We start from the raw sequence: 24,762 nt of genomic DNA, 5'->3' as shown, positions 1-24,762 counted from the left end.
AGAACAACAGCCTCAGTTCAAGGCTCTGAAGTATTTCCTATGGATTATATGTGGGCATGATTGCTCTGAGAAGGTCCCAAAGAAGCTTTTACCTTAGTCCAGCAGTGATAAGGAAACAGAACTGTAGCAGTGGAAAGGAGGGGGGGGAAGTAATTTGTGAGAAATATTTTAATTTTACATTTGACAGTATCATATCTATAGATAAGATTTCCTTGACCACACTAAGAAAGCTGCCATCAGTGCCTGAATCTACCACCTAAAGGAATACTTTCTGCTACTGCCTTGCCTATTTCCATTAGAATGTGAGCAAGACAAAGAGAAACAGACTTTATTTATCCCCAGGACATTAAATGGTGCTGTCCACCTAATGCAGACCAAAAATTACCAGTTGCTTGATTGGATTGAATGATATGAGATGAAAGGCATGGAATGAAGTCCAAGATGACCCCTAGTTTTGTTAAACAGGTTGAGTAAGAAATAACTGCCTCTTGTTGAGACAGTCTGCTTCTGTAAAAATCATGAAGACACCCCCCCGCCACCCCGCCCGGCAGTCTGCTGTCAGCAGGGATTAGAAGATTATCTGTGAGCTCAGCATGAGACCACCCATGGAGTACTTAATCTGCAGTCATGAGGAAATATCTCACTGATTTGGAAATAATTTTGCCTTTCTGCAGACTCCACCTTCATCAACAGGAGCCACCAGAAGGCCCAAAACACTGTGCTCCAAAAAAGACCTCCCATCCCTGTCTCCCTTCACCACCCTCTGTGTTACCATACTATCCACCTGGGGGTCTCAGGATTTATGTCAACATGCCCTTTATCATTGTCATGGCAGTTACCATGAGAAGCTCATACTCCTGGGCCATCTCCCATCTCTAGAATCTAATCCCCATGGAGCTCTGTATATGGCACTGCTAACTTCTCACTGACCTGCACAAACCCTATTACCCTTTCTTTATGTCACTAAATTCTTGATCTCACTTCCCCTTCCAGCTACCGAGCCGTCTCTCTTCTTCCCTTTATAAAACACAAACAAAAACCTTGTGAATAGTTTTATATTTACCCATGTTTCAACTCTAATGCATGTCTCCTCTGTCCCATTTTTTCTTGCACATACTTGATTCATCTTTTATTTCTGCCCATCTAACAAAAACTCATCTTATTAAGGTAATGAATACCCTCCACATTGGTAAATCTTATAGTTGGTTTTTAAACCTCATTTTACTTGAGTTTGCTAGTATTTAAAACAGTTTGTCAAGTGATATTGTGGTTTAGATTTGCATTTCCCTGATGAGCAGTGATATTGAGCACCCTTTCATGTATCCGTTGGCCATTTGGATGTCTTCTTTGAAAGAATGCCCATTCAGGCCCTTTGCCCATTTTTTTAATTGGGTTATCTGTTTTGTTGCTCTTAATTTGTTATCAGTTCCTTAAATATTTTGGATATTAACCAATAGGATATGTGGTTTGCAAACTTTATTTTCCATTCTGTAGGTTGCCTTTTCCTCTTGTTGATGATTTTCTTTGTTATGCAGAAGCTTTTTAATTTTATGTAATTCTACGTTTTAATTTTTATTTTGTTGCCTGTTATTTTGGTGTCAAATCCAGAAAGTCATTGCCAAAACCAGTGTCAAGGAGTTTACCCTCTCCGTTTTCCTCTAGGGGTTTCATGGTCTCAGGTTTACTTTCAAGTCTTTAATTCATTTGGAATTGATTTTTGTGTAAAGTGTAAGACTGTGATGCATTTTCATTGTTTGCCTATGGATAACCAGTTTTCTTAACACCATTAATTGAAGAGACTATCCTTTCCCCATTGTATATTTTTGGTGCCTTTGTAGAAAATTAATCAACCATATATGTGGAGCAAGAGATAAAAAATTCTGGCCAGGATGTGGAGAAAAGGGAACCTTTGTACACTGTTGGTGGGAATGTAAATTGGTGCAGCCACTATGGAAAAGAATCTGGAGATTCCTGAAGAAATTAAAAGTAGAACTACCATATGATCCAACAATTTCAGTTCTGGTTATATATCTAAAGGAAGAGGAATCATTATCTTAAAGAGATACTGTGTTTCCATGACCATTGCAGCATTATTCACAGTAGTCAAAGTATGGAAAAAACTCAAGTGTCCATTAAGGGATGAATGGATAAAGAAAATGTCACACACACACACACACACACACACATACACACACATACACACACACACAGAGTGGAGTATTATTCAGGCTTAAAAAAAAGAAGGAAATCCTGCCATTTGTGACAACATGCCCAGACCTTGAGGGTATTATGCTGAATGATACCAGTCAGAGAAAGACAAATACTTCATCGTATTATTAATTAAAGATTAATTAAACATATATTAAAGATTAATTAATTGTGTATTAATTAAAGATGATGGATACATTAATTAATTTGATTGTAGGGATTCTTTCACAATGTATGCACATATCAAAAGATTACATTGAACACTTTATATATATTAAAATTTTATTTGTCAGTTAGACCTCAGTAAAGCTGAAAAGAACAATAAAACAATCCTTGGCTTCTTGAAACCCTTTTTGTTCTTGTTTCCAGTGTATAATATACACTTTCTTATTTCTTCCTCAGATGTCTGTTGCTCTAAGCCTTCCTTCCTCTTCTTATCCCAGATCTCTAATTGTGGGACAGCCCAGGCCATAGTCCTTAGAAGTCTTCTCTTTGTCTGTGCAAACTAATTGGTGGTCTCATGTGGCCACGCGGTTTTAAGTAACACCCGCATGCTGTTCTCCCTACATTTAGACATATAATCTGAAGCTTCATCCCGAACACCAAGGTCATACATCCAACTTCCCACTCATCTATCCACTTCTGTTATCTACCAAGAATCTAAAAGTTTTTTCTAAAACTGAGCTTTTGTTTTCTTCCAAATCTGCCTCTCCCACAGCTTTCACAATTTCACTCGAAGACCGCTCCATCCTCCCCATGGCGGAGGCAAAAAAACATCGTGTTCATCTTTACCTTCTCCCTTTCCCTCATATTCTGACTGTTGCAAGCTTGCAAACATCATAGGTTCTCACGAAGAAATCCCAGATCTGCACAGTTCTCAACCCCTCTGTGCCCACTCTCCTAGATTTTAGTCCAAGCCACCATGATTCGTTTGCCTCTTTATCCACGGCCACTGCTTCTCTCTGCTTCTTTCTACCTCTTTCTTTACGACGGTTGTAGTTTCTTACTTTGGTCAACACCTCTTGATAAATTCTTATTTGAGTCTGTTCTGCCTTTGGGACCTTGCACTTTGTTTTCCACTTCTGAGGTTTTTTCGTCTTTTTCCTCCACTTCTTTTCTAGATGCATTCCACTCTTTATTTCTCCTGGTTTTTATTCATTTCCATTCTTAGTTTTTGAATTTCTAATTCAAGCTGATTGCTTATATCCACAAATGCTTGCTTGAATATATTCCATTCTTTTTGGAGCGTGTACTTACGGTTTTCTTCTGCTTCATGTTACCATTTTTGATGAACGGGGTGAGGTGAAAGGTGGTTTTCCTAAAGTGATTTGAACTTGTGTGAATTTTCATTTCTTGAATGCCTGCAGCAGTTCTCCATGGACTTATTTCCTTTGCTGGTTCTTCTGACTGAGTGTTTTTAACAGATCTGGTTTAATTCAATACTTTTCTATTAGTGTAAGGAGGTCTAGGTAGGGTTTCAAGGATTTTGTTTGCATTGGTGGTAGAGGAGGGATTGTGAGTTCTCTGATATTGTGACAACTTTTTGTCCTACAAGATCCTAAATTTTCTACTTTTTTTTTCTTTTTTCCTTTACTACCAAGTTCCTGCCGGGTACGTCTTCCTTCCTTTTGCCTTCATTCTCCCTCAGAGTCATGAAACTAGAAGACTGTCCCTAAAAATTACTCTGGCCCCTGTCAACCCAGTGTGGGCCTTTAATCATATGTGCCTGCTATTTGGCATCTGGTTCCTAACTTCACACACCCTTTCTCATGCCTTCCTTATAGATTGTGTATCCATCTACCCAGTCTTCTCTTAGTGTCTGTAGATCCACAATGGATCTCATCTCTCTGATGGTGACTCCAACTCTCCCTCAAACCCTCCTCTATTTGCCCTGTTGGGGTTTTTGCTTAGTTCTAGTAGCATCTATGTTCTCTGTCTTGAGACTTCATTACCCCAATTTTAATAATTAGGAAATCCTTAATTTCTTAAGCTACAAGCAAATCTAATCACATTGTGCTTATGTATATATCTAGTTGTATGTTTGTATGTATATTTCTAAGTTTTTATGGATCAAATTCCATTAAATTAATTTGTTTGCTTGGAGGTTTGCCTAGTAGAGAGGAATAGACTGTTTGGCCTTTGTGTTGGTTTTGGTCTTCAGTGACTAACATATCAAATCACCACACACAGCAGCTTGAAACAATACAAATGTACTATCTCACATTTTTGAAGACCAGAAGTGCAACACGACTCCCACTTGGCAAAAAGCAAGGTGTCAGCAAGGCTGTGTTCCTTTCTAGAAGCTCTGGGGGTGCCTACACTTCTAGGCTTATTGTGATTATTGGCCAAACTCAGTTCCATACTCAATATGAGCTCTTGCCAAATGCCTTAGTAATAAACTTGGCTGTATAGATAGAAAGTTTTAGATCCCTATATGATTTTAGACTGTAGTCTTAAAAAACCATAGCACTGGCAACATTTTCATATGTCAACACATAGCTCTTCTCTTTCTTGTTTTTCTTACCACTCCCAAGCACCTCATGATTGTTACATAGAAAGGAATTGCTTTTAGGCCTTAGGAGAACACCACTAAGATGACGTCTCTTGACAGCATCTCTTTCTCAAAAAGTTCCCTGCTTCATAATTGTTCTTGTGAAAAGCTTAAAATGTGTGTATCAAATATTCTGTTGGTATCCATTAAGAATTCTGCAGATGGGAAAGTATTCTGTCCTGATGCTGGCTTTCCATCACAGAAATGCACTTATTCTCAAACTGGGCTTAGGATTCTTTTTAATCCTGTTTTCTTGTAATATGTAACATCCTGTTTCCAGCTTTACACCACACACACACACACACACACACACACACACACACACACACGAGTATACCATCATTTTCAGACTATTTGTGTTGATTTGTGTTCTTTCTTATTTTCTCTGAATTGTTTTTAAGCTCTTGTGTCATTTACTAACCTCTACATTAAAGCATTCTGCAAGAAACTCCTGCCAGGCTAAAGAGCAGTGCATTTGATGATTCTGCCATTTGCTGCTATTTGCCATTTGTTACTTTGAAGGCTAGGCAAGAGCACTTTTCTCTTTAGCCACATCTAAAAGCCTAACCTTATGCCTCCAAATCACAAAAGGAGAGAAATAGCAGAAAAAGGTATTCTATTCTGAATTCAAAATTTTGATGTATCAAACTGCTGTGAAATAAAGGAAAATAAGTTATGATTGTGTACATGAAAGATGGAATTCGCTAAAATAATAACTCATTTCCTTGGTTCTAAGTTTACCTTTACTCAGATTCCATCCCCATATCTCTGAAATTTTGATCGGGGGTTTATCACATACAGAATCAGAGGGATTTATACCAGACTGCCATCCTGGTATAAATACCACTAATAAGGTAAAAGAAAAAGACAACTTAATAAAATCAGAAACATTTTGAATGGGAGATATTTTAGAATTACTGATGTTCTGTAGAGAACTCTATTCGTTATTTCTCCCTTCCCCTGCCTAATCAAAGATGTGTTTTATCTAGATAAGCCAGCTGTGAATAGCAAAGTTAAAATCTTCCCTTAAGTAAGGATGAATAGAGACTTCAAAACAACCAGCAAGTGACTACTGCCCAAATTATCTGCATTTGGTTCTAGAATATGCCTTAAATTTCTGGGAAATAACTGAAAATCCCATCTGTTTACTTATTCCACATTTATTCATTAGTTTCCACATCGAGGTGCCATGCCAAGACCTAGAGCCAACTGAATCAATGTGTCCCACACTCCCAATATCTTCAATATGCTGATGAGAAGGCAGACAGACAACTTGTGATATATAGGGGGTATGCAAAATGTGTGTCCAGAGCGCTGTGCAAATAGAGAGGAATGGTATCCCATCCAAACGTGGGTCTGAAGGAGCTAAATTTGAGGTTATCCAGTTCAAGAACAAGTTTTAAAGGCTTATTGGGTGTGAGGGAGTGTGGAAGGGGCAACTGAGGGCACTTCAGGGAAAGGGAATAAATGCACTTGCTACTCAGAAAACTAAAAGTTCTTCAATCTTGAAACCGATCAGTTCTACTAATCTGACTCTGACAAATCAAGCTCTTTTCTGTGACCTGAAAACAGAGACACATATTTGTTGAAACACATGGTCTCTTGTCTTCCTACTGCAGAAAAAAGTGAAAAGAAAAAGAAAAGTTCAAAAATATCAACAAGGCCACTTAAGGAGCAAGTAGGCACCAGTTTTCAAGGATGAAAATCATTATCAAAACATCATATATTTTAACAGTTCTATAAATTTCCAATAGCAGTTTGAGGGATGTTTATATTCTTTAAGCATGGGTCTGGTGAGGAGACATTTTTCCTCACTTTCCAGCAAAGCATGTATTTAAAAAGGCTTTAATAAGTATAAAAACAACACTTATTACCAAATCATAGCAAATCTGCGCAGAAGATAAGAATTAGATATAATACTTAAGGATTACTGGTTTTTGTGAAGACGTGGGGATCATTTTACTTACATTTTCCTAAGATTATTAAGAAAAGCTAAACCCAGTGAGGACTACATGCAGCACTTCACTATTTCCACACAAAACTAGTTGTGAATCTTGCAGTAAATTAACATGAACTTGATTTAATGTTATTTTTTAGGTTTTATTTTAGTTGGTGCTATATGACTTTGGCAGATAGCCTATTTTCTCTATATGTGATGAAAAATTTTTCAGTGTTTTCTGTATATGTGATGAAAATTTTTTCCAAAATATAGCCTATTTTGGATCGTTTAACTTTCATATCATTAACCTAAGGCCTAAATTTAGTGAAAGTAATGAAGCTTGACTTTAATCATTTATTCAGTAGGCATTAATTAAAGGTCTGCAATGTAAAGACCTCTTCTCATACAAAAGGATACTGCTGTTCTCTCCCCAGGATTCTGTGAAGGAAGGATGCTCTTCAAGGAGGGGCCCTCCTCCTTTCACTGTATTGCTATTTTGAACTTTCCCTGGATCTTTTTCCCAAAAATCACTAAACCCATTCGTCTCATAATTCACTCATTTAGCTCAGTCTCTTTTCTCCATTTGACTGGTGATCCCCAAACATCTTCCAATTTTTTCTTTTGGAAGTTACCAAACTTCTTCGTTTAACTCATTTTATACATAATGAAAACATTATTTGGGTGTCAGTTCTAGAGAAAAAGTACTTACCAGAATTAAAAAATTTGAGCATACCTGCAAGCTATATGAAAAAGACATCTTAAAGAAAAAGCACTTCCATCATGAAGAGAAAACGTAGAAAGCATCATAGAACACTTTCGTGCCTATATTTCTCTTTAAAGAAATTTAATTATTTTTTTAAATTTGAGAGAGAGAGAGAGTGCACTTAGGGGGAGGATGAGGGACAAGCGGAGTCCCCACTGAGTGGGGAGCCCTGCATGGGCTGAATCCCAACCGCCCCCATCACAGCATAGATGGAAATCAAAAGTAGGAAGCTCAACTAACTGAGCCATCCAGGCGCCCCTGAAGAAATTTAATTATTTAGTCACTACATGTAGGTACAAGTTTGAAAGATAAAATGAAAGACAAAAGGCACCAAGTCTGTGGGAAATAAACATCTTAAAGTGCAATGGGTTTAGATGATTGCATTTGTATTTAATCTCCTCTGTTCTGGAAAAATAAAATAGAGAAAGTAAAAAATGGAAGATAATTCAGAGATAAACACTAGTTAAGTAATGATGGGACAAAATAAATGAACATACCATAAAAGATTAAAGGACTTCAATACATAGTTTTCCTAAGAACAAATAAAAAGCATAGGTATAATTATCTGAAAGGTGACTATCAAAAACAGGTTTAAAAAAAAAACAAATTATTATATAATACCTAAACAAATTCAGGTTATTTGGAACAAAACTATTCAATCAAGTATGGAGTTTACAAAGCTTAGTGCTTGTGAGATAAAGGTTTGGGGCTGATCTCATTGAACTCAGTGGTACCACAGCTCCGCCCTTTTCCCTGGACAGTACAGTTGAAGACACCAGTGGATGCCTGAAACCAGGGATAGAACCAATCCCTATTAGACTGTGTTTTTTTCCTATACACACATACTCATGAGAAGGTTTTATTTACCAATTAGGCACAGTAAGAGATTAACAACAATAATAAAATAAACAATTATACTCTAATGAAAGTTACGTGAATGTGGTGTCTCTCGAGATACCTTGTGCAGTACCCGCCCGTCTTGTGATGAGGGGAGATGAGAAAATGCCCCGTGGTAAGATGCGGGGACGTGAGTGACGTGGGTGTTGTGACGTGTGTTCGGCTACTGTGACCTCCTGATCTGTATCAGAGGAGGATCAGCTGGTTGCAGCCGTGTTTGGGTGACGGAACCCGTGGATCTGGGGCGCACTCCTGTACTGTGAAGAGAAGGGACAGCGCTGACTGTCGGAGTCTGCTGCATGAAGTCCGGGCTGCCCTGGATGCTCATAAGATCCCAGGAGATGCCTTTCGGCCTTGGCCCCTGGCCACCTCCTCAGTCCAGCGTCGTTCCTCTAGCACACTCACACAAACACGTCCCCACACCCACACATAGCCTCGCACGTTCTCACAAGCAGACACCCTCACTCCTACACGGACGCGTTCATACACACTGTCACAAGTACCCCCACACACTAAAACACACACACACTTGTATTCACGCTGTCACAGACTCACACACACTAATACCTCCTCACTAGCAAACACACGCATTCACACATGTACTGCCACACACTCACAGACACACACACACTCTCACACTCGTACACGCACACTCTGACATCCCCTCCCCTTCTTTCTGCTTGTCCGGCTCGTGCCTGATCTCGTTCCTCCCAAGCTGCTCGGCCTTTGCCACAGCTCCCGGTTCCTACGAGCCAAGCCCGTAGCCCTGCAGGGCACTGCGTCCTGAACGCACCTGCCCACCCCACGAGCCGAACGCTGCAGACCACAGACACTGTGTGTTTTTCATATAACCTCCTAGCACAGAACAGTGCCTTGTTTATAGCGATTTCATGGTTAAGTTTTTCTTAGAAGAGGAATGAACTTCTGCTGCTACTAAATTGCCAGGATTTCTCCCTCTCTCTGTTTCTCTCTCTCTTTCTGAAATTGTTTACAGTTTTCTTTCATGTGACTATATATCCTCTACTTTTATTACTTTTGCTACTTCTATCCCTACATGCTACTGCACTATTAAAAACTGAAGTATTGCGATTCTTAGGATTTGATATAAAAGACATTTTTAAGCCCAGGAACACTCCTCATTTCGGCCACGGGAGACTCCCTAGTTCTTACGCAAATGCCCCATTGAGTTCTCTCTGAGAGCATGAGATTCTCTCTAGCCTCGGAGAATCCCTTTACTGGATGGTTATTTTCTCTGTCTTATTGAATCCTAGGACAAAAGAATTAATAGAATTGAGTGCCATGTTTCTGCAACTTCTGGGCATGCGCTGACTTCGTATTTCAAGGGAACGCTGGCCCAAAGGTGTCTGTCATATTTCACATTTTTATTCTGACCCCAAGCAGCATCCTAGGTACTCTCAGCTCTATCTATGGAGTATCAGAGGTACTCTCAGGTCGAGTCATGCAGAGGAGATGTTAATTGCATATGATTTTCCTGATGGTTTAAAATTGTGCGGTCTTGAGAAATATTCAAGACATAAAAAATGTGAAAAAGGAAAAATGCAGTCATATTATCTCCCTTCACAGAAACATCAAGGATGTCTAGAGACACGGCATGGAAATTGGCATGAGATTTTGATTTGTTGTTGGAAAAGCTTTCCAAACTTTTATAAATCTTATAAATCAAAACCCCTCTATCTGATGAAAATAATTTTCAATACAATGCTGCCACTGCTCCTGTAAAATTTTCTCAGGAGGGCTGGCATTCCCTCACTAGAGAAGATTTTCTGTGGAAAACTGTGAGCCCCAGCCAGTGCCCCATCTGTGTATTAGTGGCCTTGTGATCGGAAAGGATTCTTTACTAGATTCCCAAGGAAAGGCCAAAGCAGCCAGACCTAGGCTCTGATTCCACCTGAGCAGGAGGCCAGGCTCAATGAGAACCTACTTCCTCCCAGCCCCAGGTGGATGGTGTGTCTAGAACCACTGAGAGGCTGCATTATGAAATATGGGAACTGCACGTTACGTAAAGAAAACAACTTTCATGCCTCGAGCATGGGAACTACTGTTTTCATTAGACTAGTACCCTGTAGAGGACTAAGTGCTCTTTTTCTTTTTTTTCTAACAGTATTTTATGGTCTTGATAAAACTAGAAATAAATGACAAATTTGGCTTGACATCTCATTGATCAAACCTAGTTTTGATGCTAAGATAGTGTGACTGAGCCCAGGAAGAAAACATTACCCAGGTTTGCTGGTGTCAACCATGGAGCAGAGCAGTTGGTATTCAAACCCCTGGAGTCAAGAAAACCTGTCACAGATGACTTTTTATGGGCAGTTTAAAATGCCAAGGCAAAGGTTGAAATGTCATCCGCGGAGAGTAACAAGAGATTTGAAGGAAATCTATATTAGACTCTCCTAGTACAGATTTATGCTACGTGGAAAAGTCAGAAATTTCTCTGGGCAGGTGTCAATGGAAAGTTCTCATCCAAATTCTGGACAGCAGTTTTGGGGCTTGGCCCCCAATTGTGAACCTCATACCCTTTTTCAGATTCTTCGTATTATAGTATCTACAGGATCTGGGCTGCATTTCCCGTCTTGGTGCTGACCAGTGATAGGAGACCCACGTGTGACACTGCTTACCCACCTCACCCACACAGGGCTTATATAAGAATCAAATTCGCTTATGTTTGTGGAAGTGTGAGATACTACAAGATTTTGTGTAGGTGTAAGATGTTCCAATGTTTCGAGCAAAGAATAAACTTGCGAATATAAAGAAGTTGGAAGATAACCAGTATCTTAGGTAACTGGAGTTTTCTAAAAGGGAAAGTTACTTTGAATATCCTACTCCAATTTTTTTTTAAAGAGGGCCATTTTTGATGTTTACAGAAGAGAGGTTACCACATTCTCGTGCTGATCTTTGACTCATTTCAGTTCAGAATGAAGGAGCAGAGCTTCGACGCACACAGATCTAGTCGCATTCAGGAAAGCATTTGCTCATTTATCTTAGTCTGACATTTCTCGAGTATTCATTTACATATTTTTATTTTATATTTAATTATTTTTTCTGAGTACTCGCCCTCCAAAAATTAAATCAATCTAAGATATACTAAATAGTAAACAATATTCTCAGACTATTATTTTTAAATAATATAAAATGCATTGGAACATCTTAAGATCACTTTTAAAAATGTTATAATGTCAACCCTTGGGAAATAATTGTGGGGATTTTTTTCACTTCTCGAATATAGGCTTTTTTGTGTTCTTTTTTAAAAAATTTATTTGAATTCAAGTAGCCAACTAATAGTACATTATTTGTTTCAGATATAGTGTTCAGTAATTTATCAGTTGTGTATAACACCCAGTGCTTATTACATCATGTGCTCTCCGTAATGCTGATCACCCAATTACCCCATCCCCCATGCACCTCCCCTCCAGCAACCCTCTCGTGGTTTTTCTCCCTCTCTGATGACTTCCCATTCAGTTTCCCCTCCTTTCCCCTATGAACCCCTGCTCTGTTTCTCATATTCCACATGCCAGTGAAACCATATGATAATTTCCTGTCTCTGATTGACTTATTTCACTCAGCATTATACCCTCCAGTTCCATCCACATCGATGTAAATGGTAAGTATTCACCCTTTCCGATGGCTGAGTAGTATTCCGTTGTACATATGGGCCACCTGTCGATGGACATCTAGGCTATCTCCACTGCTAGGTATTTACCCCAAAGATATAAATGTAATGATCCGAAGGGGCACCTGCACCCCAGTGTTCATAGCAGCAATGTCCCTAAGAGCCAAACTATGGTTTTTTTGTTTTCTTCAGGTAGATTTTTAACTCTTACCACCTACCTAGGAAAATGGTTCAGGAAGTTATCTTCCTGTGTTGTTCCTCACAGCACTGCCTGACTTTGGTGGTGTGTGCTCATTTGCAGAGCTGGAGGCCGAGGAGTGGTGCAAACACCTCTGCATGGAGTGTCTGGGGACCCGCCTCAATGACATCAGCCTTGGTGAGCCCGATCTTCTGGCGGCAGGTGTACAGCGAGAACAAAATGGTGAGTGTGAGTTGCCTTCCATTATTTAAAGTGCACTAATAGTAGAACTTTGAGACTGGAAGGGGCCTTGGGAATGTTTCAAAACAATCATTTTTAGAAGAAATTAACTAATCCATCTGAGCTATGAAGAGGCTTTCCCAAGGCTGGATAGCAACCGGGAGAAAATCCCAAGGTACGACCCAGGTGTCCTGATGTCTTGCTCTGTGACACTGGGATATATCTAAATAAATAACTGATTTCCACTGGATATTTTTTCATGGTTTGTCAAAGATTATTTGACCATAGAGTTGCAGGTCCATATCTGGGCTCTCTACGCTGCTCCACTGCTCTGTGTGTCTGTTTTTGTGCCAGTACCATGCTGTCTTGGTGATCACAGCTTTGTAGTAAAGCTTGAAATCAGGCAATATGATGCCCCCGGTTTTGTTTTTCTTTTTCAACATTTCCTTAACAATTCAGGGTCTCTTCTGGTTCCATACAAACTTTAGGATTTTTTGTTCCAGCCCTTTGAAAAATCCCGGTGGAATTTTGATCAGGATGGCATTGAAAGTATAGATTGCTTTGGACAGTATAGATATTTTAACAATGTTTATTCTTCCAGTCTGTGAGCATGGAATGGTTTTCCATCTTTTTGTGTCTTGTTCAGTTTCTTTCATGAGTGTTCTGTAGTTTCTCGAGTACAGATCTTTACCTCTTTGGTTAGATTTATTCCCAGGTATCTTATGATTCTTGGTGCTATAGTAAATGGAATCAATTCTCGAATTTCCCTTTCTATATTTTCATTGTTAATGTATAAGAAAGCAACTGATTTCTGTGGAAATTAGAGGGGGAGATGAACCATGAGAGACTGTAGACTCTGAGAAACAAACTGAGGGTTTTGGAGGGGAGAGGACGGGAGGTTGGGTGAGCCTGGTGGTGGGTATTAAGGAGGGCACGTATTGCATGGAGCATTGAGTGTGGTGCATAAACAATGAATCTTGGAACACTGAAAAAATAAAATAAAATTTTAAAATATTTAGATAAATAAATGACTGATAAGTTAACTCAACAGATAATGAGTTTTTGAATGTACAACATTTCTACATCTTCTTTGAGAGTTGTTGTAGATTTAGAGTCTAAATTAACAAACTGGTTTATCGTGTTACTTTTCAAAAAATTTTAGGGAATTTGGCTAATACCATGTCTTAGCTCAGGCTACCAGAGCAAATTACCATAGATTGGGTGACCTTAACAACAAGAATTAATTTCTTACAATTCTGGAGGCTAGAAATCCAAGATTAAATGTCGGTTTCCAATGAGATCCTCTTTTTGACTTGCAGACCAACCATCTTCTCACTGTGTCCCCACATGGCTGAGAGAGAGAGAGGGAGGAAGAGAGGGAGAAAAATCTTCTTCATGTCTTTTCTTATATGGGCACTAATCCCACTTTGGGGGGCCCACCTCACATCAAAACTTAATTACTCCCAAAGATTCCATCTCCAGATCACCTCAGAAGTTAGAACTTCAACTTCAGGGATGAATTCATGAATTTCAGGGAGGCACAATTCAGTCCATACCATAATACAAGTATGCAAGGATGAAACGTCAGAGGGTGTAATAAAATTAAGGCTTATGTGATACACAGTTTACTTACGATACTCTTCTCTAAATTAAGAGGCATTTCTGAAATTCTGGGTATTCTTGACTAGCACCTCTAAATCATGAAATCAGAGTAATGTGATGAGCTCCTTTTTTCTTCATTTTTTAACATAATTATAATCATCACTAGAAGACCTAAGAGTGTGCTAATAGAAACTTTTTAGTGTTGCTAATTTTTGATGGCCAGTGTTTTTGAAAAGGTTGGGAGACACTGATGAAGCTTGCCACTAACTATTAAAAAGAAATTATGGAATTACCTGTGACTTATAAATTAGACACCACAGGTAAAAATGTACCAGGATAGCCCTTGGTGATCATTATTTGTTATGACTAAGAATGTGCTAACAGCCATCACTGTCTTTGTAGCCCGTTAAAAAGAACTATTTTTTGGTTTGTTCCTAACCTGCAAAAAACAAGTTTTCCCTGTTAATTGGCCACGAATACATGTGGGCACACCACCTTTGCCGACGGCAGCTTCCAGAAAGTCATGGAGGCATTTCTGCAACTCTTCTTCCAGCTTCCATTTCATCTTCCAGTACTCTCCCACACTCTCCTGGATGTATTTCATCTCTCTGCGCTGTTTCCTGCGAGCTTGGCCTACATACAGAACATCTACGGCCGTGATGCTCAGAGCATGTGCTCACCCACCGTTTCAGAAAAGGAGGGAAGAAACTCTTCCTGATAAACATTCATAAACCATCTCATAAAGGAAATACGAAGAAAAGGAATAAATTAGGCCTGTGGATGGGAGCATCATTGTGTGGCTCATTTAGTGTGCATTGTATGCTTTTAAAGATTTGGGGTTGTATGGGGCACCTGGGTGGCTCAGTCAGTTAAGCGTCTGCCTTGGGCTCAGGTCATGATCCCATCGAGCCCCCTGTTGGGCTTCCTAATCAGCGGGGAGTTTGCTTCTCCCTCCCCCCCACCACACTCATGCTTGCTCGCTCTCTCACTCTCACTCTCTCTCTCTCAAATAAATATGTAAAATCTTAAAAAAAAAAAAGATTTGAGACTGTATATGGTTTCCATCAGGACTAATGGATAATGTACTTCTTTGGTTTATTAGGAGTTTATTTTTAGTTTCATAATAATGTCAGAATAATTTGCTGAGATATATAGTACAGGCACATATGGGCTGCCAAGTGAACTTTCCAGGCCACAGTCTGAATGCGTGATACACCCCTTACGTAGCTCAGAAAAGTCACTAAATCTCTCCTGATTTGTTTCCTAATGAATGAAAATTAACTCATGATGGTTTAGTGAGGTGATGGAAAATAAAGACTAACTCTCATGCATAATTCGATTTAAAAAAAAGACACAAGTATTTTTAAACACAAGTAAAAATGAAGAAATCCAAAATAATTCCTGTGTATACTAGAGAAGATCTAAAATGATCTTAACAGTCAATGCCATAAATGGTTTTTTAGCTTTATTTTGCTTAATAGTCCCAATTTCATACAAAGAGATATATGTTCTTTTAAAAATACATTTTAGAAATTCATGAGCAATTATTTAATTAGAGAAGGTAACCTTTACCTTTACCCCTAATACCTTGTTAGGAGATCAGCAATCTTACTTCAACACACACACACACACACACACACACCACACACATATGATCACTGAGACTAGCGTTCAACATTAAAAGGAAACTTTGTCAATGAAAGGGTCTCCTTTCCTTAGAAATCACCCTCCACTTGGTGAATTTCTCTCTTGAGTCCCAAGGCCATAGACAGACCCATTGCTCCACACTCTTCAAATCTGCGTACACTTTCTTTAAAGTGCCTTGAGTTCAGGTAATAACATCTTTCCTCTGTTCTTGTCCCATTGAAGGCTAGATAAAACTTTAAAACAGTCATTCATACTGTAGGAGAACATGAAAAGATATATCTTGACAGAATATCAAGACTACACGTTCTATTATTACTAGCTCAAAAATTCCAACACACACACGCAATGCATATACATACTTCCTGGGAGAGAAACACACACAGACTGACCAAACTGGTTATTGGCATACCCTGTTTTTCTCACTTGTTAATCAACACACTTCTCTTATAGATACGATAATTCCATTTTAGGATCCCCTTGAAATAAGTACCAGTGGTTTTCATGATATAGACTAGCAATGGTCTTTGACCAACTTCAGCCCACACCCGTGGGCCCCATGATTGCTTTAGAGATACACCTGTTCCTAAAACAGTACACCTGTTCATTTTACTATGTGTAGGGAAAGTACTTATTTTTTTAGCTAGCTAATTACTCTTTCAAAAATAACACTATTTTTTAAAACTGTCCTTTCATGTCTTTCAATCACTACCCCACACTTTTCAGGTATAACATTCCTAAAATAAATTCTTCACTTCCTAGTACATGTTTGAAGTCACTAATATGTACAGATATGAAAGATTTCTCATTACAGATTCAGGTTTTTTTCCTAAGGTATTTTAGTATTAAATTTTATAATGTATTCTTCATCAGAAACATCATTTTACTATTTTATCAATGGTGTGCTTGGATTTAATTTGAAATTTCTCCCAAGAGACGAGTTCCATATGCCTGCAGAATTGATGTGAGAAATGACATCGCTGTGGCTTGGGGTGATCTTGTGGTATCATATCTTCCAGGAGAGACTCAGTGCTGACGCTTGACCACAGCACTTTTTTTTTTTTTTTGACATTTGGAATTGCTCCTTCTCCTCTAATGTTTTTCTGACTCTTCACAGATCTCAGTCTTATTTATAGAGACCAGCTAAGAATAAACATTTGTGCAAATAATTTTTAAAGGTGTAATGTGTGTTGCTGAGATAAAAATGGTTATCGATTAAATTCTTCACTATAATCATCTTTATCTAGTGCTGTCAGCTGCTTTCATATCTACTCAGAATCCCACATAATATAGGGGAAAATAAACACACACAAAGACACATACAAACTTACTCTTGGACCTCAGATAACACTGCCACAAGAAAGTGCATATTAAGTCCACATTTGAATTTTAAATTCTTACAACTTCTAGAATCTTCGCATCTTTCCATAATATTTAAGATACTGAACTACAGGGGCGCCTGGGTGGCTCGGTGGGTTAAGCCTCTGCCTTGGGCTCAGGTCATGATCTCAGGGTCCTGGGATTGAGCCCTGCATCAGGCTCTCTGCTCAGCGGGGAGCCTGCTTCCCCCCCTCACCTCTGCCTGCTGCTCTGCCCACTTGTGATCTCTGTCTCTCTGTCAAATAAATAAAATCTTAAAAAAAAAAAAAAGATACTGAACTACACTAACCTTAGAATGTATGGTGCTCATTAATGGTCATTTATAAAGGATTCATTTTACATAACAGCAATTTTAGAAAACAAAGTTTACTCGTTAATCATTAGAGGCAGAAGTAAGCATCATTACCAAGAAGGAATGCACTTGTAGGAAATTCCTACAGTTGTTGAAAGTGGACTCAGAGGATGTGTCCAGATTGCTATTGATGAAAGAGATTTCCATTTGCATCAAAATGGAAAAGTGACCTCAGACTTTGCCCTCTGGTTACTGTAAGGTCAGATCTGAAGATTTGGCTTTATCTAGAAACTAGTGTCCCTGCTTATGAATAGACTAGAATTGGTACAAGTTTTTACTTCCAGCCTAAGAATGTATATAACCTTCCTCCAGAACCAAAGCAGTATTCCAGTGTTTTTTCTAAATTATTTACCTGAGTTTCCATAATAACCATACTTCTTACATTCCACTCAGATTGTCTTGTATGTCATTCACTCATTCAGTATTCACCCATCAAACATTTTTGAGGCTATGATATGCAAGAAGTAGGCTGAGGAAATGTAGAATTATATAAAATATGGTCATTACTTCCAAGAAGCTCAAGAAGTAGTGAGGGAGACAAACCGGTAAACAAGGTACATAGATCATTGTGGGTTTTTTTTAATTTAATTTTATTTTTTTAGTGTTCCAAGATTCATTGTTTATGCACCACACCCAGGGCTCCATGCAGTATGTGCCCTCCTTAATATCCACCACCAGGCTCACCTAACCCCCCCATCTCTCTCCCCTCCAAAACCCTCAGGTTGTTTCTCAGAGTCCACAGTCTCTCATGGTTCATCTCCACCTCTGATTTCCCCCAATTCAGTTTTCCTTTCCATCTCCTATTGTCCTCCATGTTATTCCTTACACTCCACAAGTAAGTGAAACCATATGACAATTGACTTTCTCTGCTTAACTTATTTCACTCAGCATAATCTCCTCCAGTCCCATCCATGTTGATACAAAAGTTGGGTATTCATCCTTTCTGATGGAGGCATAATATTCCATTATATATATGGACCATATCCTCTTTATCCATTTGTCTGTTGAAGGGCATTGCTGCTTCATAGCAGCAATGGCCACAATCGCCAAACTGTGGGAAGAGCCAAGATCATTGTGTTTTAAAATAACACTGTGTTACTTACCACACAAATCTCAATAACACAGAACTTTATCATCATTCACGCACAGATGGGTTGGCCAGGATTCTCCTGACTTAGGCTGGGTACTGATGAGACTGGCTTCAAACTGTATAGGTATCCATGTCTTTTCCATTATGTCTCTTACCCTCCTTACACTAATGGCTCCCCAAGGCATGTCCTCAAAACAAAAAACAGGAGGAAAAGCAAGCAAGCCCAAACTTGCAGCACAAATTAAGCCTCTGTGTGTGTCATGTCCACTGATATTCCATTGGCCAAAGCAAATCCTATGGCCAAACCCAAAGTCAGGAGGCCGGCAGGACATGCTACGTGGGAGGCCATGACATAAGTTGGAACTTATGATCTAATATGGAGAGGAAATGAAGAATTGAGAAAAAAAATAATCCAGTCTACCGTCTGAGGTGTAATAAGTGCATGCTAAAATAAAAATAAAAGGAAAATGCTGTGCATACAGATGATCAATTCAAATTAGAACGGCCTACCTTCTTTTTTAAAATTATTTTTTACTCCCCCAAACAAGCTTTTTCAATAAGGCAAGTCTGAATTCTTAATACCCATCAGTAGTTAAAGCTCATACTTGCAGAACTGTACTCAAATGGAAAATGACCAGTTAATGACCAAAAAATGGCAGCAGTAACAATAAACATCTACCTATTTTAAGGATCTTTTCCCCAATTTTTCAAAAATGACCTGGGGTAAATCATATTCACTCTTATATACATTCTTTATAATCAGTAATGAAAAGTTTTCCAAGTTTATTTTTTTGTCCATAGAATAACTCTGAACAAAACTAACTTTTGCATGGGAAAAGAACTTACATATACCTGTGTTTGAGCTTCTGAAATGCCATCCACATACTCTAGTATTTCCAAAAATGAGTTCCAGGATATTCTACTACTATTACTACTACTAAATGCTCTCTGAATGAGGTTATCAGTAGATTGAATTTAATACTTTAGAACACTGTTATTGGTTGAATTGTCCCCTCCCCAAAATAAGATAATATTGGAGTTCTAGCCCTCAGGGCTTCAGAATGTGAACTTATTGGGAATAGGGTCTTTATAAAGATAACCAGGTTTAAATGAGGTCATTAGAATGAATGCTAATTCAATATGACCTATAATATATCCTTATAAAAAGGGGAAATTTGGACACAGAGGAAAGATGATTTGAAGACACACAGCAGGAAGATGGCATGTGACTCCAGTGATGCATCTACAAGCCAAGGAAGACTGAAGATTGCCAGAAAACACCAGGAGCTAGATGAAGCGAGATGAATTCTCCCTCTAGAGCTTTCTGAGAGGTCATGGCCCTACCAAGGCCTTGATTTCCAATTTTTAACCTCTAGAACTATGAGATATTAAATTTGTGTTGTTTAAAGCCACCACTTAATGGTACTTTGTTATAGCAGCTCTAGGAAACTAATACTAACTCTGTATAATGGTCACAACGTACATTAATAGAGTAAGGTTATTGAGGAGTCTTATAGTAAAGACCTTGTTTAAGTTTGTATTATGAAACATTTCCAAACTCAGTTTTCTATGTTGTCTCTTTCTACACATAACACTTATTCATACCCTTTGGAACTTACCTTCCATGAAGCACCTCTGAAAATGCCAGTATAGCCAAAGAGGTGATCATCTATAGGGAAAATTGAAAGGTGAAGGTGTTGGAATAGCCACCCCATCAAGAATCAGATAACGTTCATGAATGCAACACAAAGTCTTGAATAGGCTACGCTCTTTGCCTAGCTTTGTGTTGCATTGCTTTAATTTCACTGTCTGATGGATATTGACACTGCATATAATTTACAAACCTGGTTAAAACTATCACTTTCCCCATATGGTGGTCTTCAACGTGTGTTATAATGGAATAAAGGTCAATACCATATATATTTCTGCCTTTTTTTTACAAGAAGTGCTTCAAGGAAGTCAAAAATGCTTTAAGTACCTACCACATTGCCAAATCAAAATGATCCATTTGTCAGACTGTAACCATGTCATTGCAAAGTGAGATGCATCCTGGAAGAACTATTGAAACACCAAAGGACCCGCTCTATTTCCTTTCCCCTGGAAAAAGTCCCTGTACAAACACAGTGAGAACAAAGAGGCAGATTTCAAAAGCATTTGGAGTCATGTGAAAGTAAAAGCTGTTGAGGGGAGAAAGTTGAATCCTGAATTACTGGTATCTCCCAGCCCCAGACAAAAAGAAAAGAGAGACTTTGCCAGTAAGTTTTCTGGAGAGTAAGAAGTAGATACCTTGCCTTTCCCCTTTCCATGGGAGTTTGGGTTCACAGAAAGACATATTTAAATCTCCTCATAAAAACTGGTGATTTCTTCAAAAGCAAATACTAGAATTTGATTCTCCATATTGGGTTGGATGATAAGCAGGGGAAGAATAGTGGGGAGATGTCAGGAGTGCCAGAGAGGTGTAAGAAGACAAAGAGAGCGTCAACGGTCTCAAAATAACATGTGGCCTAGAAGGCATGCCCGAGTATCTGTGTGCCCACCTTGGACTCCAGACATTATCTGGGAGCAGAAGTTGATACATCCAGGAAAGAAGATATATCACTTCACAGGAAAGAGGATACATAGAAACCAGATAAGAGAACTCCCATTTCCTCTGCTGACTCATGTGATTATATTAATTCAGCCTAAGATGAAAAGGGAAGAAAATCCAAGATTGAACTTGATCACAGATTGGGTTAAAGAAGACTTCCTTTGACAGAAAACAAACACAAACATACAAAAAAGAAAAGGAAACCTTAAATGAATTCAATATATAGTAATGAAATTTTACTTTTTGACATAGCCAAGTTTTCTTGAACCATTTTTTTTTCCTGCCACAGTAAAATAAAGTAGCCTAGAGCATAGAAGTCCAGCATAGACCTGATCAACAGAAGTTGACAGACAAAGTGTATCATCAAGTTCTGTTCTACTTCTCGGTTCTGGGGTCATGAGCAAGCGACAGACATTCTCTAAATCTCAGCTTCCGACTCTTGAGAATGATCATGATAGTTTGTTTCTCATAGGATTGTTACGAGGATTAAGTAAAGCCCGGCACGGGAACCAAATAGCACGGGGCCTGGCAGGAAAGTCAGTATGTATCTGGGACACAGGTGAACGTCACCATCACATTCACATCAGGCATGTGCTAAGCAAGTAAATCCTGGGCCTGCACTCATACCCACAAACAAAACATCTCTAGGGTTCAGGGCCAGATGTCCATATTTTAACAACTTCAGTGAACCTAACATGCACAAACATTTGAAAACTTGGGGTAATAAACTCAATTATAATTAGCTTCGTAAAATCTACCAGTGATTTTAGGATTTGGTCATTTCAGAATGACCAAATACAACATCGTTGTATTATCTTAATAACCGTTCACGTTGTAATGATAGGCCCTTTGTACTGCATATGGGTTTTGTTTGGATTTTTTTTTCTTAATCAGCATCATCAGATATTTACCTATTTGTTAGACTTCTCTTAATTCTGTTTTAAATTCTACTAATTTCTGTTCTCATTCAATATGGTGAGTTGCTTCACAGTTTGGAGTTTAATTTCAGGTTCTTTTTCTTTTTTCTTTTTATTTTTAAAGATTTTATTTATGTATTTGACAGAGATCACAAGTTGGCGGAGAGGCAGGCAGAGAGAGAGGAAGGGAAGCAAGTTCCCCGCTGAGCAGAGAGCCCGATGGGGGGCTCAATCCCAGGACCCTGGGATCATGACCTGAGCCGAAGGCAGAGGCTTTAACCCACTGAGCCACCCAGGCACCCTTGTAGGTTCTTTTTCAAATCTCTTGAAATGGATGGTCATTAATTTTCAGCTTTTCATTTTTCTAATATATTTTATAACGCTCTACATTTTTATTTGAGCACAGTTTAAAATTCCAATAGCAACAGTATCTTTCCCAGTGCCCAGGTTATAACAAATGTTAAAATTTGAGGGGAAAGTGTTGTGGCAAATGTTTTTAATTTCCACCTGCCACAAGGAAAAACATTTATAATATTATCTCTGATTATAGCATTCATAAGAAAAATCTAATATATAACTTAAACCTTTTAACTTCACTGGATAAAAATAATTTAAAAATAATAAAGGAAATGTTTAAGAACCATACAAAATAAAGTCATATAAGTAAAGCATTAATAATTTGACTGTAAATTGATAATAAATTTTAACAAGTTATTTTATTAAGATAACTTTTTTTATTAAGATAACTTTATTAAGATAAATCCAACAAACATGTTGGATTAAAAATTATCTAATTTTTAAAAATAATCTAATTTTAGGGCACCTGGGTGGCTCAATTGGTTAAGTAACTGCCTTCGGTTTGGGTCATAATCCTGGACTCCCGGGATTGAGTCCCACATCAGGCTCACAGCTCCATGGGGAGTTCACTTCTCCCACTGACCTTCTCCCCTCTCATACTCTTTCTTAATCTGTTTCTCAAATAAATAAATAAAATCTTTTTTTTTTAAGATTTCATTTATTTATTTGACAGACAGAGATCACAAGTAGGCAGAGAGGCAGGCAGGGAGAGGGAGGGAGAAACAGGCTTCCCACTGAATGGAAAGCCCAATGTGGGGCTCGATCCCAGGACCCTGAGACCATGACCTGAGCCAAAGGCAGAAGCTTTAACCCACTGAGCCACCCAGGTACCCCAGTAAAATCTTTAAAAAAAAAAAAAAAAAAGAATAATCTAATTTTGTACCATTTACTAAAGATTCAAATTACCCAAACTGACTCAAGAAAAAATAGAAAATCTAAAGAGCCCTGTATCTTAATTATAAGAAATTAAAATTATTGGGGCACCTGGGTGGCTCAGTCAGTAAGCATCCAACTCTCAATTTCAGCTCGGTTCATGATGTCAGGGTTGTGACATCAAGCACTGTGTCAGGCTCCACATTAGGTGTGGAGCCTACTTAAGATTCTCTCCCACCTCCCCGCTTCCTCTCTTAAAAAAAAAAAAATTATAATTCTTATTATACAACTTTCCATAGACAAACCCTACTCCCACATAATTGCAGAGTTGAATTCTATCAAGCAGTTGAAGAAACAATACCAATTGTATGCAAACTCTTTTGGAGGAGGAATTATTCTACAACTCATCTTATGAGGCCACTATAACCCAGATGCTAAAACTGGGCAAAGTCAATATAAGAAAAGAAAATTACAGACAAATATCTTTCATGCATGTAAGTACAAAATCATTTTAAAAATTAGAAAAGGAATACCAAACTATAACATCGAAAGATAATATACTGTGATCAATATTGGTATGTGCCAGAAAGGCAAATATTTCCTGAAATCAATCAATATCTTCATTATATTTTTACTATATTAATAGATAGAGGGAGAAATCATGATTATTACAGTTGATCCATAAAAAGCATTTGATAAGGGGCACCTGGGTGGTTCAGTGGTTAAAGCCTCTACCTTCGGCTCAGGTCATGATCCCAGGGTCCTGGGATTGAGCCTCACATCTGGCTCTCTGCTCAGCAGGGAGCCTGCCTCCTCCTCCTCTCTCTCTGCCTGCCTCTCTGCCCTCTTGTGATCTGTCTGTCAAATAAATAAAAATCTTAAACAAAAAAAAAGCATTTGATAAGACACAATAATCATTTATGAAAACAACTCTTAAAAGTTTAGGAATAGGAGGAGACTTTCTCAAAATGATGAAGGACATCAGTAAAAATAATTCAGAATATATAATTTTTGAATGTTAAGATATTGAATGCTTTCCTCATAGGATTGAGGATAGGACAAAGATATTCTTTCTCACCAACTCTATTCAGAATTCTACTTATTCTACTTAAGGTTCTGATTTGTGTAATGTGACTAGAAAATAAAGCAAAATCATAAAAATTAGTAAAGACTGAGAAGCTAAGATAAAGTACTTAGAAACTCCTATGAAATCTGTGAGAAAACAACCATAACTAAGTGAGCTCAGTGATGTTTCAGGATAAAAATTTAATATGCAAAAATGTGTTCATATTGGTGTGTATGTGTAAACATTATAGAGATTATATATAATATATATACACAAATATGTTATATATATTATACACAATATATATACACACACATATATATTATATATATTTATAATACACACACACACACACACCCATATATATTAGGAATGAGCAATTACAAAATGAAATACAAAAGTATCACTTATAGTACCTTCAAAAACAATCACATACTCAGGGATAAAACTGGCAATGTTTTATAACCATACCTCTACACTGAAAATTAAA

The 24,762-nt window shown here is 38.2% G+C and overlaps 1 protein-coding gene across 1 annotated transcript in view; it reads left to right on the top strand.

The window, feature by feature from the left end:
* Window positions 1-24,762, top strand: part of DOK6 (docking protein 6) — a 367,977-nt gene that overhangs the window by 190,797 nt on the left and 152,418 nt on the right. The window contains exon 4 of the mRNA XM_032872255.1: window positions 12,288-12,407. Coding sequence (XP_032728146.1) covers window positions 12,288-12,407 — 120 coding nt within the window. The remainder of the gene's footprint in view (window positions 1-12,287; window positions 12,408-24,762) is intronic.

The sequence above is a fragment of the Lontra canadensis genome, unplaced genomic scaffold (assembly GCF_010015895.1).
Source record: "Lontra canadensis isolate GAN:19392208 unplaced genomic scaffold, GSC_riverotter_1.0 scaffold44, whole genome shotgun sequence".
NCBI classification, from domain to species: Eukaryota; Metazoa; Chordata; class Mammalia; order Carnivora; family Mustelidae; genus Lontra; species Lontra canadensis.
Note: the sequence above shows the minus strand (reverse complement) of the source record. Positions and strands in the feature narration are given on the sequence as shown.